The 16822-nt window shown below is 36.8% G+C and overlaps 3 protein-coding genes across 3 annotated transcripts; all 3 read right to left on the bottom strand.

Annotated features, from left to right (window-relative positions):
* Positions 1-310: 310 nt before the first annotated feature.
* On the bottom strand, positions 311-4065 carry LOC137719965 (U-box domain-containing protein 14-like). Its single transcript, XM_068458947.1, has 4 exons — positions 3589-4065; positions 2190-2306; positions 1626-2039; positions 311-1535 (listed from the first exon to the last, which is right to left on the bottom strand). The coding sequence occupies exons 1-4, from the start codon at positions 3853-3855 to the stop codon at positions 453-455; spliced, it is 1881 nt and encodes a 626-aa protein (XP_068315048.1). The 5' UTR covers positions 3856-4065; the 3' UTR covers positions 311-452.
* Positions 4066-7665: 3600 nt separating this feature from the next.
* Positions 7666-8103, bottom strand: LOC137719749 (SKP1-like protein 1). Its single transcript, XM_068458779.1, has one exon. The coding sequence runs from the start codon at positions 8101-8103 to the stop codon at positions 7666-7668; it is 438 nt and encodes a 145-aa protein (XP_068314880.1).
* Positions 8104-13351: 5248 nt separating this feature from the next.
* LOC137720843 (ras-related protein RABF1-like) lies at positions 13352-16467 on the bottom strand. Its single transcript, XM_068459950.1, has 8 exons — positions 16181-16467; positions 15806-15882; positions 15266-15349; positions 15009-15103; positions 14708-14813; positions 13934-14023; positions 13750-13836; positions 13352-13551 (listed from the first exon to the last, which is right to left on the bottom strand). Exons 1-8 carry the CDS (start codon positions 16203-16205, stop codon positions 13495-13497), a joined length of 621 nt encoding a protein of 206 aa, XP_068316051.1. The 5' UTR covers positions 16206-16467; the 3' UTR covers positions 13352-13494.
* Positions 16468-16822: the final 355 nt, after the last annotated feature.

The raw sequence follows: 16822 nt of genomic DNA, 5'->3' as shown, positions 1-16822 counted from the left end.
TTAAATAATGTTTTTTGACAAACGATAGCGTTAGTGGTTAAATTGTTAGTTGTTAGGGGAAGGGAGATTTGTGGGGATCAAACCCGCATAAGGTGCATAAACATGATTGTTTTACATTAATGCGGTAAAATGCCATTTTCATAGTTTACAAACCTACCGTGTTTGACCTGGAAGAAAAGCACATATTTGTTCTAACAAACGAAATCGGAGAGATTGCGACGCTTCCATATTTTTTCACAAATAAAAATACTCAATTTGGAGTTCCAATTAAGTTGACAAATTTGTTTTGCTATTGTGGAAAAGCCGGCCACATTGAATTGCATTCCTGCCTTCTTTTATATTACTCTACTTATCCCCTTCTACAAGAAACACCAATATGTCACCACCACAATATAATGCAGACGTCGTATAGTACGCGTAAAACTACACTTTCTCCATCCTAATAATACGTACTAGGATTGTTGGGGAACAAAATCATCGTCGACTTGTTGAAGGAGCTCCAAAAAACTTACAGCTTTTCTCTTGGCCCTGTCAGTGCCATTTTCCGACAGTTCCTTCATTGCCTCTTCTGCGCCAAGTTCCCTTGCTAGTTTCAACTGCTGCAAATCGCCTGTGCATAACGACCATAACACAGCAGAAGCATTCTCCCGGTTGCGTGGGAAACCGGTTCTTATAACTTCCACCAAGACCGGGATTGGCTCAGCTTGGGCAATTGCTGCCTTCCCTTCTTGGTGGCTAGCCAGAATGGCGAGGATCGCTAGTGCTTCATCCACCATCCCACTTCCCGCATCCTTGAGCAAACTCATCAGTGGGGGGACAATGCCTGCCCTTACAGCCCTGGCCTTATTTCCCTGATAGATTGAAAGATTAAAAATAGCGGTAGCAGCATCCTTTTTCCCCCTTGGAGTCCCCTCGCACAGCAATTTTATAAGGGCTGGGAGAGCCCCAGCAGCTCCAATTGCCACCTTGTTTTCGTCTACAACAGACAAACTGAAAAGGGTTGCAGCTGCGTTTTCTCTAGCCTCCATGCTGCCATTTTTCAAAACATCTACTATATCGGGTATAGCTCCTGCATTTACAATTCCTACCTTGTTGCTGTCGTTTATTGAGAGGTTGAGAAGTGCTGTAACAGCATGCTCTTGGGTCCGAGGATCAGCGGATGATAAGAGCTCAACAAGGAGAGGAATGGCTCCTGCCTCAGCAATACACACTCTATTATCTGCGTTCCTCTTTGCCAGCAAGCGGAGCTCACCAGCAGCTGCTCTTTGTTCTTCTGAGTTTCCCCTTGCTAGCCTTTCTAACAAGGAAGCAATAGAAGTGCGATCACAGTCTGAAATACAGCTTCCAGCTTTTCTGTTCTTACCATTCCCTTGCTTTTTGGGTAGCTCAACGCCATTGCTTTCACACCACAAAGCAATTAGACTCTTCAAAACATAGTTTGGTGTTATGGCCGTGTGCAACAATGTCTGCTGCGTTTTGGGACAGGTTTTGTGTCCTGCATCCAACCACTTCTGAATACAGGATCTTTCGTATGTCTGCAAAAATAAGTGAAATCATCAACCACGATGAAGTACAATAGAGAAACTGACAAAACTGTATGTTGTTAAAGAAGTTCAAGGATGTACCTGTCCAGTAGAGACAATCACAGGATCCTTCATCAATTCTAATGATATTGGACACCGAAAATCATCTGGGATGACAGGAGATCTGTGTTTGATCGTGCTCTTGTCACGTTCAGAGTTCTCGACTTCTGGGTTTTCTTTAAGCACCAAGTCCTTTAGCTTCTTAAGCAGAGATTGCATGTTTTCAAAGTGGTCCCCTATATCTCCGTCACTTGAGATAACCAATTCATGGAAAGCAAGTGACTCTTTCTTTAGATCGTTGATGGTTCTGAGGTACAGCCTCTCTGAAAGTCTTTTTATTACTGCAGGGTCAAGATCTTTGTCTCTTACTGCTATGGCTAAATCCATCTCCAGTTGCGAGTCAAGGCAGTCCTTTTTTTCTTTTGCTCTTTTGAATTGAGCATGCACTAGTTCAATCTGAAGGAAATTACAAGGTATAGTGCTTGTTAAATACTTTGAAAATTAACAGCATTAAAAAAACGCAAAGAGAGAAAAGATGAACTATGAGTCATTTTCTGCTAATAATTTTCTTCAGATGCAAATATGGAATGCAGGTTGTAAACGTACCTGTTCGGAAACTTCCTCTGACATGTCAAATTTCTCATAAGGAATTTTACTCAATGCTGCTTCAATTTTAACCGTCATTTGGTGAAACTTATCAACAATCTCGTCCCTTTGCAAAGCCTGTTACATAAAGAAAACAGTCTACCATTAAATCAACTAAATCCGTTTGCAGGGCAAGAAGACCAATGCAGAGTCTTACAGCAAATGTGTTACATATAGATAACATGCTCGTATCTAGTGCTACCGCACCACACTTCAAATATGCAAGTTATTCACATATACATCCATCTTGGAGGATGCCAATCTTACTTTCTATATGTTAAATAAGGAAGAGAACAATGAAAATGTAAACAATTGTACTGCATTTGATCATTTTATTTAGTTAAAAAGTAGGATATCACAACAGAGCGAGAGTACATGCAACTTATTGTTACAAAACCTCCTTCGTATGAAAGCGCAACACTCTAAAAGCCAAACTACGAGGTCCTTGACAAGAAAAGCTATCACCATAACTTAATTAAGCTGGCAATGAATTATGTCGTGGAATGTTCACTTGCGAATCACATAGATGAGAAGTTTTCAAGTCAACAAACATGGAGCTCGAATCTTAACTTGAGGCTAGCACGAACATTTTGAAGTCTTAATGACATTTGGTTATGGAAATGTCAACAAGATTCGGTTCATTTCCCACTAGCTAACATACTTTTTAGTCGGTTAAGGGCTATGAACTAGGCAACGGGTACGATTGAGAAACTGTGTACCATTAAGTTCTTGGTTGTTTTGTGTATTTTACATGATTGAGTAGAGTTGTCTACTTATTAGATTAGCAACATGCATAATTTGTTGCTAATTAATTAAGAAATAAAACATATTTCATTGCAGCATTATGCTCCATCCATCAGAAAACAGAAAGGACAGAACTTGAGTTTCAGAATCCTTTTCGAATTAAAACTGCACTCGAAACTACCATGTGTTCCTAATTACTCTCCTCCTCGGCTAAGAACTGTAAATCCTGCAAACTGGAAACTTCGAATGCTATGGGAAATGCTACCAAAACCCAAAACTTTAATTTTCTCTCTCCACTTTCCTTCGTTTTCTCAGCAACCAAACAGAAAATAGAAAAACACAAACCAAACAAATTATGCTCCTTCCATCAGAAAACAGATAGGACAGAACTTGAGTTTCAGAACCCTTATCGAACTAAAACTGCACTCGAAACTACCATGTTTTCCTAATTACTCTCCTTCTCGGCTAAGAACTGTAAATCCTGCAAACTGGGAACTTCGAAAGCTATATGAAATGCTACCAAAACCCAAAACTTTTCTTTTCTCTTTCCACTTTCCTTCGTTTTCTCAGCAACCAAACAGAAAATAGAAAAACACCAACCAAACAAAGCGAGTACCTGATAAAGTTTGCTCCCTTGGTTGACCGACTTGATGAGCTCCTCAGCCGAATTCAAAGCCTCCCCCAGCGACTCCAAAGCTACAACTTCTTCTTCCCCCAGCGCTTTATCGCTGTCCCTCAACTCCTCGAACAGAGGACTCAAAAGCTTGACTCTCCGCACGAAGTTCCCGTACATCTTCCTGAACGCGTTTCGGCACTCGGGCAACTCGGAAATCGCCTTCACCGACTCGGCAAGTTGACTCAGTACTGAATTGCACGGAACCATGTGAGATTGGGAGCCGAATTGGAGCGGGAGGAGTTGGAATTGGAGGTTTGGTGGGAGATGGAGACGACCCAGAAGAGGAAACTGAAGGATTGGGAATGGGATGGCGGTGTCAAGGAAGAAAGGGGCAAAATTGGAATGTAAAAGTAAACGGCAGGTCTGGTGGTTCCAAAATTGGAATGTAAAAGTAAACGGCAGGTCTGGTGGTGGTGGTGGTGGAAGAAGGTTGGTGTAGATTTTTGGTAACGTGAAGAGTTGGAGTTTGGTCTGTCTGTCGACTGTTCGACGATGGCTAGAGTTGTGGAAGTTTTTAAAACTCACAAATAAATAAACAAATAAATAAATAAATGAAAATAGTTTTACAATTTTCTCCAAGTCTGCGATTTATAGTGTTATTTGTTCGGATAATTCTTCACAGTTTAACATTATTATCACGTAAAAATTATAAAATAGAGAATTTTAACGAAATGCTCATTGTATTGTTTATTTTTAACAAAAAAAATCATATTTTTACTTTTTTCTATTACTATTCATTACACATTTATTTGTTATTTTCATTAAAAGTAAAATTTTTTTAGACTTTTCATAATTTTCCTTATAAAATATGGTACAAAAAATATAAGGTGACAGATTTAATAGAAACTCTGACTTTTGAGAGTCGCCTTATCATTTCTCGTATGCAGAATTATGAGATTTATTTAATACAACAATCTTATTTACAATAAAAGTGAGGAGAAATGCTAAGGAAATTCTTAAAAGTATAATTTTTCATAAATTCTATGACATTTCACAATTTCAATTTTTGAGTAGTACTTTTTATAGTTGAGTTTGAATCTCTTGCTTGTCGTATTTAGGGCAATTTAAGTTAATATCGACTTTATAAAAAGAAAAAGAAAATTCATCCAATACAGAATATAGTTTTTGTCGCAAATGTTCTACAAATGGTCGTTACTATATTGATAACAAGGTTTAATGGGCCCCAATTTAATATTAAACATATATCGTCATCATATTTGTATACCTTAAACTTTGAGACATCCTTTCCAACTAGGTAGAAATTTTGTTTAAAGAAAAAGTGATGTCATTGAATTATGGCATCATGGTAAAGTTAGGAACTAATTACTTAATCCTTGTATGGTGTTAACTGCTGAGCTCAGATTAGATCACTTATGACCAAATTTTTGTTGCCTTTTGACGGAACTACCCTTTGCAATTGTGTTGCAAAACAACTATTCAAAGCAGATATCAAGTACAAATAAATAAATAAATAATCACTATATTTGGGGCCAGTCAGTACTACCGATGGTATTTCTCCTCACTTGAAAATAAGAGGTCTTAGGTTTGAATCTCATGAATGACGAATTTGGGTGGATCCGATACCAAATTAGATTGCCCATTATGTGTGGCTTAGCTGAACTCCTTCTCCTCCTAGTGTAAAAACATCGATGTGCTAAAAAAAAATTCACTATGTTTGGGATGATAATGAAATAAATTAAGAATTTACTTTAAAAATTATGTTTGGGCGAGAGACATTCAAATCATGAGACTTCTAGACAGTTAGCTTAGTAGCTATACCTATATTTGGGCGAGAGACATTCAAATTCTAAGGTATTTAAGCAAAACAAAGAAAAAATAGATCACATAAAGTTAGATGAGAGGAATTAGAAAAATATACCACATGAGCATTACAAATGTATGAAGGGGGCATTTGTAAATGATTTCAACCAAGTAATCATTTGCAAATCCTTGGCACATAACTTTTGTAATGCTCCTCTGGTGTATTGTTCTAATTCTTCTCATCTAATTTTATGTGATACGTTATTCTTCATTACTATGCCTAAATCCCTTGAAATTTTAAAAGTTTCTCACGCGAATATGCCCTTAGATTGTGTTTGGTATGCAAGAAATAAAAACATGGGAATGAGAAATTATTTCCTTTCCCATGCTTGGTGAATCTGGCTTGAAAAAAAATGTAATAAATGTTGGAAAATGAGGTGGGAAAACCAAACTTATGAGGAATGAGGGTTTGTATATTTTACTTATGTGAGAAATTTTTGTTAAATTGAATGTATTTTTGTCAAATCAACTTTTCAATCTGAACTGATGATTTCTTCCATTTAATGAAAAATTTTCACAGAAAGATCATAGTGATTAATGATGGACAATTTCAAAGACAACTTTTGATTTTAAATATCAATGACCAAAATAAAAAGTTATAATTATGCCAAAATTAAGGACCATTTTAATTAAAAAACCATAGTCAAATTTTGACAGGAGCCAAATAAGAACCCGGCTAGCTAAGCTTAGCCAGTTATGACGAAGCCACCACGGCTCAGTCAACTACGCGTGCCAAAGAACAGGTTCCCGCCGGCCTAATAACCAACCGCAAAGTGTCTCAATCATGCTGACGTGGAATAGTTAACCAATCCGCGGCCATGAAAATTTAGTTATGCGGGGACCCACGACACACGTTTTCTAGATTCTTCGTTTACTAGTCTACTGGGCAGATGGAGAATTCCATCACCATCCGCCGGTTCCTCTCAGGCCTTCGATTCGATCTGGACCGTCCAGCTACCTTTGTCAATTTGCTTGGCTACATGCTCTTATCCGTATAGAATGTAAGGTGTTTACTCAAGGCTAAAATGATAATTGAAGGGTTTTTTTTTTTTTTTTTCCTAAAATGGTCATTGAAATTGATAACTCATCATTTTAATTGTTGATAATAAAAATAGATAGGAGTGGTCACTAAGTTTGTGTATTGTAAATTATTTTAGTCTAAAAACTTTGTCAATATCCTCGTTTAGTGAAGGTGTTGGTTTAACAAAAATACCCTTAAAGACGTGGTCACGTGGTCGTTCACTTGACTATTTAACGAGGATATTGATATATTTTTCAAGAACTAAAATGATTTATAATGGACAAACTCATAGATCACTTCTAATTGTTTTCATTGTTAACTTCCAAAATAAGTAGTTATACCAATTTCAGTAACTTGTTAGCTAAAATACCTAATTGAATTTCTAAGTGGTGGATTGTCTGATATATAGAGACTTTCTTTTTAACTCGTTAAGTCTCAGATTCAACTTTTTTATTCTCTTTTAGTCTAATTTAGAATAACAAATATCGCTAGTATATGAAAATTTTAATCACAACTGACTGATCGAATTTTAGTCTCTTACTAGCAAATTCATATGGTTTGCACAACCGAGAGAGTGTTTTTCACTAAGGCCAATTATTAGTTATTATGCCCCGGTATAGCTTACAAGAGACCAACTTCTATAATGAAACGTCACAGCTATTTGCATCATTAGTACGAGATGCCGCGATAATATGTACGTTTGTCATATAAATCATTCTCTTCCCATAAAAAGTTGAAAATTAATAATGTAATTGCTTTTGTAGGTTGTTAGTCTTAGAATAGGTCATGAATTCGATTAAATTTTGAACTCGGCTCATAATGACCTAAAACCACAAGAATTTTGTTTGGATTAGAATAAGTCATGAATTCGATTATATTTTGGGCTCGGCTCATAATGACCCGAAACCACAAGTATTTTGTCCACGAGATTAGATTTGATATTATCGTTATCTCACGAAGTTGAAATTTAAAATCTTAGAGATAATTATTTTGATTTTCGTAAGTATTATTATCTCAACCGTGCATTCTTCATCCATATCATACGTAAGTATTCAAAATCCCATATAGAAGTGTGCTTGAGATTAACTTGAAGAATTAGATTTTGATGCCATTTGAGAAACAAAATTGTATTTCGAAGGAGATAAAAAGGGAACAACAAATTGCAGATACATATTTTAATGCTTGCTGGGAAACAACTCGCAAATCTCCTCAACTGTCTTGACCTTAATCAAATCTGCAAGCTTTTGAAACATAAGATCTTGCAATTCCTTCACGGATAAAAAGTTCGCAGTGCATAAGAGATCAATGACAACGTTGGCTTGGTCCAGTTCCTCTACAAACTCAGCTTCCCACTCTTTGATTAGTTGTGTGTTGGACGTGCTTTTTGTAGTACCCTGATGAGAAGCATTGCTGTGCTTAATCTTCCACCACTCTATCACCATGACTAGGGTTTTGGAGTTGACCTCTGGCAATGGTATCAAATGGTTGACACCGATCACGTCGACTAGGGATTTTATGGGTTCCGACAGCGCTGCCATAGCTTCTTCTACTTCGAATATTTCGTTGTTTGAGCTCCTCAGTTTCACAACCCTACTCTTTGAGACCGACAACATGGTGATTGATCGTTGAAGTACAACTGAAGAGAGGAGAAACTATTGTGTTACGAAATAGTTATCAAGCCGACTCTAATATGTACTGTGTGTATCTAGTTATTAAAGAAATAAGTAAATAGAAGGCACTTGAGCAATTGTTGCTCATATAGTATTAAATTGGATTTGATAGGATTTCCTACCTAGGTTTGGAATTCCTTTTACTTTTAAAAGAAAAGTTTTGAAATGTCATAAGATTTTGGATTCCCTTTTTCTTTGAAAACGAAAAGTTTTGAAATTCCATTCATAGAATTTCCTACCAAGATTTGGAATTCCTTTTACTTTTAAAAAGAAAAGTTTTGAAATTTCATAAGATTTTGGATTCCCTTTTTCTTTGAAAACGAAAAGTTTTGAAATTCCATACATAGAATTTCCTACCAAGATTTGGATTCCATTTTTTATATTTTTGCATGTGTTTCACTATGAATAGGGTGTTAGGTCTTTATCCATAAATTTCGAGTCTGAAATTCCCTCTCTTCAAAATTATTGTAATATTTTTGAACTCTTTCTCCCACCCTTAATAATAATAAATTAAAAAAAAACACCAGGGAGTATATCTGTATTACCAGGATTAAATACTGTTTTTGATCGGGAAAAAAAAAAAATCTAAAATCATACATTTTACCAGGATTAAATACTGTTTTTGATCGGGAAAAAAAAAATCCTAAACCCTATTTATGTTAATAAATAAGTAAAAATATATCACAACAATTCCCACAGCATATAGCAATTACACTCTTTGCAATTTTTATTTTATTTTTATTTTTATATATACCAATTAAGCTCTTGCAAACTAAACAGTTTATTCTCTATCAAGATGCAATCTAAACACTTAACAGGAGCAGTATAACTATTGTAGAGTGCTAACAACAATTTTCAAAATTAATGAGATATTCATATTGTTAGCATATCTGTTTTTGACGAAAAATAGAAATACGAAATTCCTAGATTAATCAGTTTGAGAGTTCGAGAACATATCAAACAAAAATATTCATTTATCACAAAAAGTTTAAAACATGTATTCATAACTTAATACTCAAAACGCAGAAGAGATAGAGTACTTAAACATTATGAAACGATGTATTAATTGAAATATTAATGCGTAACTTTCTTCTATAATTTTGTAAAGTAAAGAAAAATCACCTTTCGAATTATCTTTGTTTTCCTATTGCAATTTCGTAGGTTGAACTTGAAGTACTAGAGGTTGGCAGAGTGGACCGTGGCAGAAACTGAGTAAAAAAAGAGGGATAAAATTAAAGTGAGAAATTGCAAAAGAAGGGTAGAAAGACAGTCACACGCTGATACTTGTGAGGCTTGTTAGGGATTTAGTACAACCACTTAAATATTTTTTAAGATTAAGTACGAATAATTATCTAAATAGGGAACTGACAACCTTTTAAAACATTCAAAAGAACTATTTAAAGATTTAGTAGTTATCCGTACTTGATTAACACTAGAAGTCTTGATTAAATAAGTTTTTGAAGGAACTTTTAAAATATTAATACATCCCATGGCTTACGTTCTGTGCAAACTGAACCGAAGCAGTCGACCAAAACTTAACGGATAGGAAACCCTAGCTAGCCTAGGGCTTTTGGGTCGATATATACCAATTAGCATTGGGGAAAAGGAAGCGCCAGCCGCAATGATCTGGTGGTACAATTTCCTAATTGAATTCTATTTCCGTTGTATGCATACACTAAAAATGGGGGATGAACAATTTTGGAAACAAAAATCCTGGAGTACCATACAGAATTCCTCAAACCTATTCTCCATCTCTCTAGTTCTCTCTTTGCCGTCCCTCTCTTTCTCTCAGATAAATAGGTCACAACACTTTCGAGGATATGTTGTCAATTTCGTTGTTTTTGTATTTTATTTCACATTAGGATTCCGTGCAAAACCTACTTTGCTATCAGTTAGGGTTGTTATCCTTCTGTTGTCATATGTTGAGGAGAACCCAGAAGAGGCACAGCTCATGCAACAACATGAACAACAACAGAGAGTTGATGGACCTTCCCATTGAAATCCTTATCAACATCCTTCTGAGACTGCCTGTAAATTCGCTTCATCGCATCCAATGTGTATCAAAGGCCTTCTTAAACAAGGTTGACGACCTCTCTTTTATTACACTGCACATGCATCGTTTACTTGGTAGTAGTAGTGATTGTACCAGTGATGTTCCTCATCAAGGCCTCGATTTATGCTTCTCATCGAATCCTCAAAAGGAAAAGCAAATATTAAGCACCCATTAATATATAATGGCGACAGCAACACTTTGAGAAAGATAAAAAATGCAAATATTTCGGGGGTTTAGTCCAGACTGCCATATTTCAGTCTCTGGTTTTTTGCAACTTGACCTTGCTTATTGGATCCTCTTAAGGGGGAGTTCTAATGCTTCCCTGCAGCCAATAACACTGGTCTTAGCTGCCAGTGTGATTCGTACGGCATGGGACTTGACAGCATAACCAACAACTTCAAGATTGTTCGCATTTCCCAACATACCAATGAGAAACCGGCCCCCGTGGAACAAAATGGTGAAAATGGTATCGGTGGCTGAAGTTCTTGTACTTGGCACAAACTCATGGCGAGAGATAAATTCGGTTCTTCCTCCTTGCCTCCGGTTCTCCAACGAAACATCTGCATATGATATGGAGACACACATTGGTTGGTTCTTCGTCCAAATGAGTGCTCAACTATTGGGGTAGAAAGCGATCTACCAACTTGGATTTCAAGAAAGAGGAGTTTTATTGGACTCCTCACCCGACCTTAGAAAAAAAGTCGGGTATCTCCCTCGCGCTTCTTCACTTGCTTCATTTAAGAGGATCTTTAGCCCTAGTGATTGTTCGTCAGATAGTCATATGGAGATATGGGGATTGAAAAGTTAATGACAAGAAAGAGTGGGCTCTCAACTACAAAATAGATATGAAACATCCTTTTCGGAATCCTCATGTGTCGGCATGTGGTGAATGGGGAGCACGGTATATATTTCCAAGATACTTGCCATGACCACACCAGTAGAAGTTTATTTCTTTTGGATCTAACATGTATTTCCATGAATCGTGCAAAACTCGAAGGTAGTCAATATTATAAGAGGATCTTTGGTTGTACCGATAGCTTGATTTCTCTAAACAATTGTGGAGATTTGGTTGAAGCAAAACAAGTTACTGAAATCTCTACGTCTATTGAGAATCTGGCTGAAGCTGGAAAAGCACGCGGGAGAAATTTGGTTTACTTTAGATCAAGAGGAGCTTTATGATCTTATTATATTATCATATTCGGGGTTTTTATGTTTTTTCTTAATAAATATTAATAACAAAAAGTGCTCAGTTTCTAATTCTCGGAGATCTTTCTCCCCACAACCTTGTCCAAATTACTTTGTTAGTTTCTAGCTATATATATACGGGTTGGATTCGGGAACACACGTTTTTAGCACATATTTTAACATCTATTTTGTAGGGTCCGCTTCATAATGTATTTCAACGATCTGAACCGCGTCTATATTTTAGTACATCATTCATAAATGTTAGTCTCAAAATTAGTATCAGCCGCACAACCGATGATTTCGAGATCTTTTTGTCCTTCAAGTTTGTGTTGCGAGCATGCCAACTCGCGGCCTGGAGGCCTAGCGAGTAAGGCCGCGAGTAAAATGTGATCTGCGCTTTGTCTGACTTCTTTCAAAACGACAGTGACTGAGGAGGGAAATAATAGAACTATAAGTAGCATTATTACTTTTCATAATAATTGACCATGAGTATGGTTAAGATGGTGTACGTCTTAACTAGAAGTGTGCAGTGACAGACATCCAACTGGATAGCTTTTAGTTAGAGTTGCACCTTGCCTCTCTAACTCGTCTAGGACTCTTACTTTAAACATACTCTATTATAACACCTACACCTCTTACATGCATATGTACCTGTTAGAATCGATGATAATATACTGAGAATTATCAAACCCTACAAGGAGTGGGAGAGAAATATGTTGACGAGCCAGAAGAGGATGAGGCACGGTACCTGCAACAACACCATCACCCACACCACCACCACAACACAACCGAGTTGATACGCCTACCCATCGAAATCCCCATCGACATCCTTTCATAACTGCCTGTAAATTCAGTTCGTTGCCTGCAATGTTTATCTAAGGCGGTGTTAAACACGGTTGACGACCTCACTTTTGTTACACTGCACAGCAACGTTTACTAGTATTAATTGCCCGTCTGGTGTTCCTCGACTTATGCTTCTTATTCAGCAAACGAGCAATTGTTTCCCAGTTTTGGTCCAAACTGCCATGTAGTTTGTACTTTGCTTTTGTATTCTGCAACTTGTTTTTCTTTGAAGGGAGATTTTCTTATTGGTATGGATCTGTCTTGTTGAATCCTCTTGAGGGAGAAGTTCTATTGCTCCCACTCCAAAAGCCAAAGCCAATTATACAGGTCTGGTCCCCTATGATTACTACGAAATGGGATTTGACAGCATAACCAACACCTACAACATTGTTCGTGTTTCCCCACATGAAACCGATGACCGAGATCGGGAATGCCCGTGGCACAAGAAATTGGAAGTTGGTGGCTGAAGTTCTTGCCACGGCGAGAGATAAACTCGGTTTCTCCTTACAATTTATGCTACAACCACCACAAAACCGCATTTGCATACACACACGCATTGGTTGGTCAGTCCCTCACATCACTACTCCACTATCGCAAGCAATCTACCAAGTATATTTCATTTGACTTGAGGAAATAGTAGTTCTTTTGGACTCCCATCCCACCTTAGAGAAAAAGTCCGGTACCCTCATCGAACGTTTTTCACTTGCTTAATTTGGGAGGATCGCTAGCCCTAGTAGATGCCTCATCAGATGAATATATGGAGACAGTAGGTATCATATGAGGGTCTTTAGCTGTACAGGGAGCTTGATTTCTCAACAGAATCACGAACGAGGAGGGGTAAGCTTCATGTCACTCTGACTAGCTGTAACTTGTGTTTTTCCGTATCAATAGAATATTACGTACCGAAAAATCACACCATGTTCTGTTTGAATACATATCAGACAATATATTGATGTGCGACAATTCATCATTGGTCTTAGTTGGTTTTGCTTTTCGGAATATCAAGAAAACCGACGATATATGTCAGATTATCACACTTTGATCAGCTATAAGCTATGGTCGATTCACAGGCATTCACAGATTATTCGTGTGCAAATTACGATCATGTAGTTCCAACTGAAACTATCGGCTGAAACCCACAGCCCAGTAAAAAGCAAAAGCTACAACCTATTTCACAATATACACAAACTGAGAAATTACAGAAAGGTAACAAGGTCTTTATAGCATGAACAAGTTCCTTAGTGAATCGGCTTTCATGGATTCTGCTGCGTTGATGAAGGGGCTGGACGGGGTAGTCGCTTGGCAATTTCCTGCCAAAATAACTCACACTGTCAGCAGTCCGAGCAATAGATAAGCTTTGGATTTAAGGGTTTATAATTTGGTTTAAAGTTCTGGTTTATAAAGGTGTTAATCTGAAGTTTGTATGGAGTCTACTGTAAAATAATAACATTTCAACGGCTAATAACAGAACCATCCTATGACCGAAACGTAAATGTAATTAGGGTTACCTCAAACAGCTGATTAATATTATCTGCTGTCTTTGCAGATGTCTCGATAAAGAACATTCCATTCTTTTCAGCGTATTCAATTCCCTCCTTCATAAATAAAAGAGATGTTTATTTAGTCATAGGAATGTCTACTTTACAAGTACATGGAATGAAGATGCACTAGATTGAGTGGTAAAGAACTCACTTGAACAGGAACTTCACGTTTCTCATGAAGATCAGCTTTGTTACCGACCAAGGCCAAGACAATATCAGGGCTCCCATGTTTCTGTAGCTCCTATAGAGAGCTAATACTTATCAATTGTTGGCAAACGCAAATTCGCACCAAAAGAAACCGGTTATTAAAAACTTGAAATAATAAGTGTAATCTAAACAAAAATTCATCTTTGGTAAAGTCCATGTAGCAAGGCAATGTTGCACATTCAATAGAGCTTAAGCTTCCACAATGCACATTGATATGCAACCATCCAATTATTAGCTCCTTGTTCAATACAGTCAGCCGCTCTTCCTCCATGGAGTAGTTTTACCATATTATGTTATCATTTAAGCATCGACAACAATCTACCTTAGAGGTTCTTAGTCAGCCAACTGGGAACTCAGTGTCCCACATGTTTAAGTCTCAGAAAAGTTATTAAAAAAATAAATAAATAAAAAACTAAACCATACTTTTGTCACTGTTAATAAAAAAATTACAAAAATTTATCACAAGAAATAAGATTTTGATTGTAGACTATAACTTATGCAACCGGTGAGGTATAAATTCTGCAATTGGGCCCATTTTAAAACCTCATATTTTATTCAACAGTTTTTACCTCCCTCAAACCTGATGCTTGCTTAAATGTGGAGGCAAGAGTATAAGGATCATTTCCAAAGAAAAAAAAAAAAAAACAAAGGATGTACACCTAAATAATTAAAAAAAAAAGATCACAATTTATGATTTTGTGCCCTTCAGCAAAGATACCTTAACCCAATACTGCGCTTTGTTGAAAGAATCAGGACTTGTTATATCATACACAATAACTGCAACTGCAGCACCACGATAATAAAGTGGGGCCAATGCAGCATACCTGAATATGAGTTAATCACAATCAATACTCTTCTGCAAAAGGATAATACTGCAAGAAAAAGTATCCAGGGAAGAGTAAACGAGAGGGTAAATGCGGATGCCTTGGAAACAAGAACATATGATGAAACTTCGCCATAAAATATTATATATGTCTTAAACTAGTGTTCATATATCCAAAAATGTTTGGCCAAAATACCTCTCTTGTCCTGCAGTGTCCCATATTTCAAATTTAACTGTTGTAGAATCTTGCAAAGCTATTGTCTGTGACAAGAATGAAGCTCCAACAGTCACCTGGAATCATTAAATAACAGAAAATTTGAGTAAATGATCATCATAATAACTTCTATATATTGAAACCCAAAAACAGGGTACATAGAGAAAACATTTCTCGGAAGTGAAAAAAAATCATGAGACCTACATGCGGGTTAACATATGCAGTAACATGTTCCTAACCTTGGATGTGGGGTCAAACTGACCACGAACAAAACGCAGAACAATACAGCTTTTACCAACACCAGAGTCGCCCAACAATACTAGCTGAAGAGTGACAAGAATGAAAGGTTAGATGGATTCGGTTGTATGCCTTATATAAATCATAACAGCTCCGCTAAAATGCTCAGCTCCTCCTACTACCAGTTTGCAGAAGACAAGTTATCTTATGAGTTTCATCAATCCGATCCAACATAAATAACTGACTCAAGAAAATAGTTTTAATCATAAATCTAAAAGATGTCAAGAGTCGAGACCATATTTTCATTCTCATGCCATTGGGACGCATTTATGTAATGTATCGGTTCAGATAGAAAATTAGAAATGCATCGAAACTCACTAGTCATATATGTTTAGTTAAAGTTAGCATTTTTCCAAACCCACAGTAACTTTCAAATGATCAGAAGTTAGTAATGAGTACAATGACTCAAGTATCACACACTGTCAACTCCAGATAAGTGACAGTAACATCATTAATTGAATAAATTTACCCTAAATAAATACCTTTACGCGTAGATTTTTGGCATCAGAAGCTCCACCGTTTTCGGAATTTGGCCCGGCCAACAGCCCAGAACTCCTATCTGCAAGCAAACAATCCCCATTCAATCAAATTCAAAGAAAAAAAAAAAAAAAAAAAAAAAACAGAAACAAAATTCACAAAAGGGTTATCGCAATCGAAGCAATTAGTGAAAACCCAAATCCTAATTAAGCAAACAAACAACCACTCTATCTCCCCTCTCTCAATGTTTCAACTCAATCTCGCTGAGCTTAGAAATCAAGGATATTGACCAAATCAAAAGAACCCAGACAGAAATTTCAATGTGATAAAATTGAAACAGTAAAACCCTAGAAATTAAATCCCTCAGAGGATCCATTTACCTGGAAGGGAGGCTGAGCAACCCATTGCGAGCCTCTGATGTTCTTATTGAATATGCAACTGTAAATTATCGGTGCCCGCGTGTAGGTAGGTGTGTGTGGATCTAGGGTTTATGTGGAAGAGAGGAGAGGAGAGGAGAGGAGAGGAGAGGGAACAGGGAAGGTGAGTGAAATTGCAGAGAGGGTGGGTAATTGGAGGTAAAAGTCTAGGTCGTTAATGGCTGGTACAAACAAACTTTTTTTTTTTTTTTTTTTTGGAAACTGGTACAAACAAACTTTGTAAGGAAGGAGACCGCACGTTTTTACAAGCCTAGAAGTGTCTTTATATATCTTGAATTACACGGCAAGATTATGACAATTATCATTCATGTTTTGCTTTTCTTTTGAGAAACATGATGATGATATATTTTCTAGCAACTAAATTTAGGGGCACATCTATGCTCTTAATCAATTATACATTATTGAGTTTTCACGTTTACCGAAATGTGGTGCGAGAACAATTTTCACTTCGTAACTTTCGCTTGTGTTCGTACCATAGAGAATTAGAAATTGTGAGTTTGTTTGAAAAATCTATAATCAAATATCTAAATGTTTCAAGAATTAGATCGACTATAACGACTAATCAATCGTTTTTTCTTTCTTAGT

This window comes from Pyrus communis, chromosome 16, assembly GCF_963583255.1.
Source record: "Pyrus communis chromosome 16, drPyrComm1.1, whole genome shotgun sequence".
Classification (NCBI taxonomy): domain Eukaryota; kingdom Viridiplantae; phylum Streptophyta; class Magnoliopsida; order Rosales; family Rosaceae; genus Pyrus; species Pyrus communis.
Note: the sequence above shows the minus strand (reverse complement) of the source record. Positions and strands in the feature narration are given on the sequence as shown.

Bases quoted from the DNA above. Each gene is read 5' to 3' on its own strand.
- LOC137719749 (XM_068458779.1), bottom strand. From the start codon at position 8,103: ATGTTGTCGGTCTCAAAGAGTAGGGTTGTGAAACTGAGGAGCTCAAAC.
- LOC137720843 (XM_068459950.1), bottom strand. From the start codon at position 16,205: ATGGGTTGCTCAGCCTCCCTTCCAG. The intron at 15,350-15,805 runs GTATTTATTTAG...GTCACTCTTCAG, and splicing joins CCAAAAATCTACGCGTAAAG to CTAGTATTGTTGGGCGACTC. The intron at 14,024-14,707 runs GTATCTTTGCTG...AGCTCTCTATAG, and splicing joins AAGCGCAGTATTGGGTTAAG to GAGCTACAGAAACATGGGAG.
- LOC137719965 (XM_068458947.1), bottom strand. From the start codon at position 3,855: ATGGTTCCGTGCAATTCAGTACTGAGTCAACTTGCCGAGTCGGTGAAG. The intron at 2,040-2,189 runs GTACGTTTACAA...AATTTCCTTCAG, and splicing joins CAGAGGAAGTTTCCGAACAG to ATTGAACTAGTGCATGCTCA. The intron at 1,536-1,625 runs GTACATCCTTGA...TTATTTTTGCAG, and splicing joins TGATTGTCTCTACTGGACAG to ACATACGAAAGATCCTGTAT.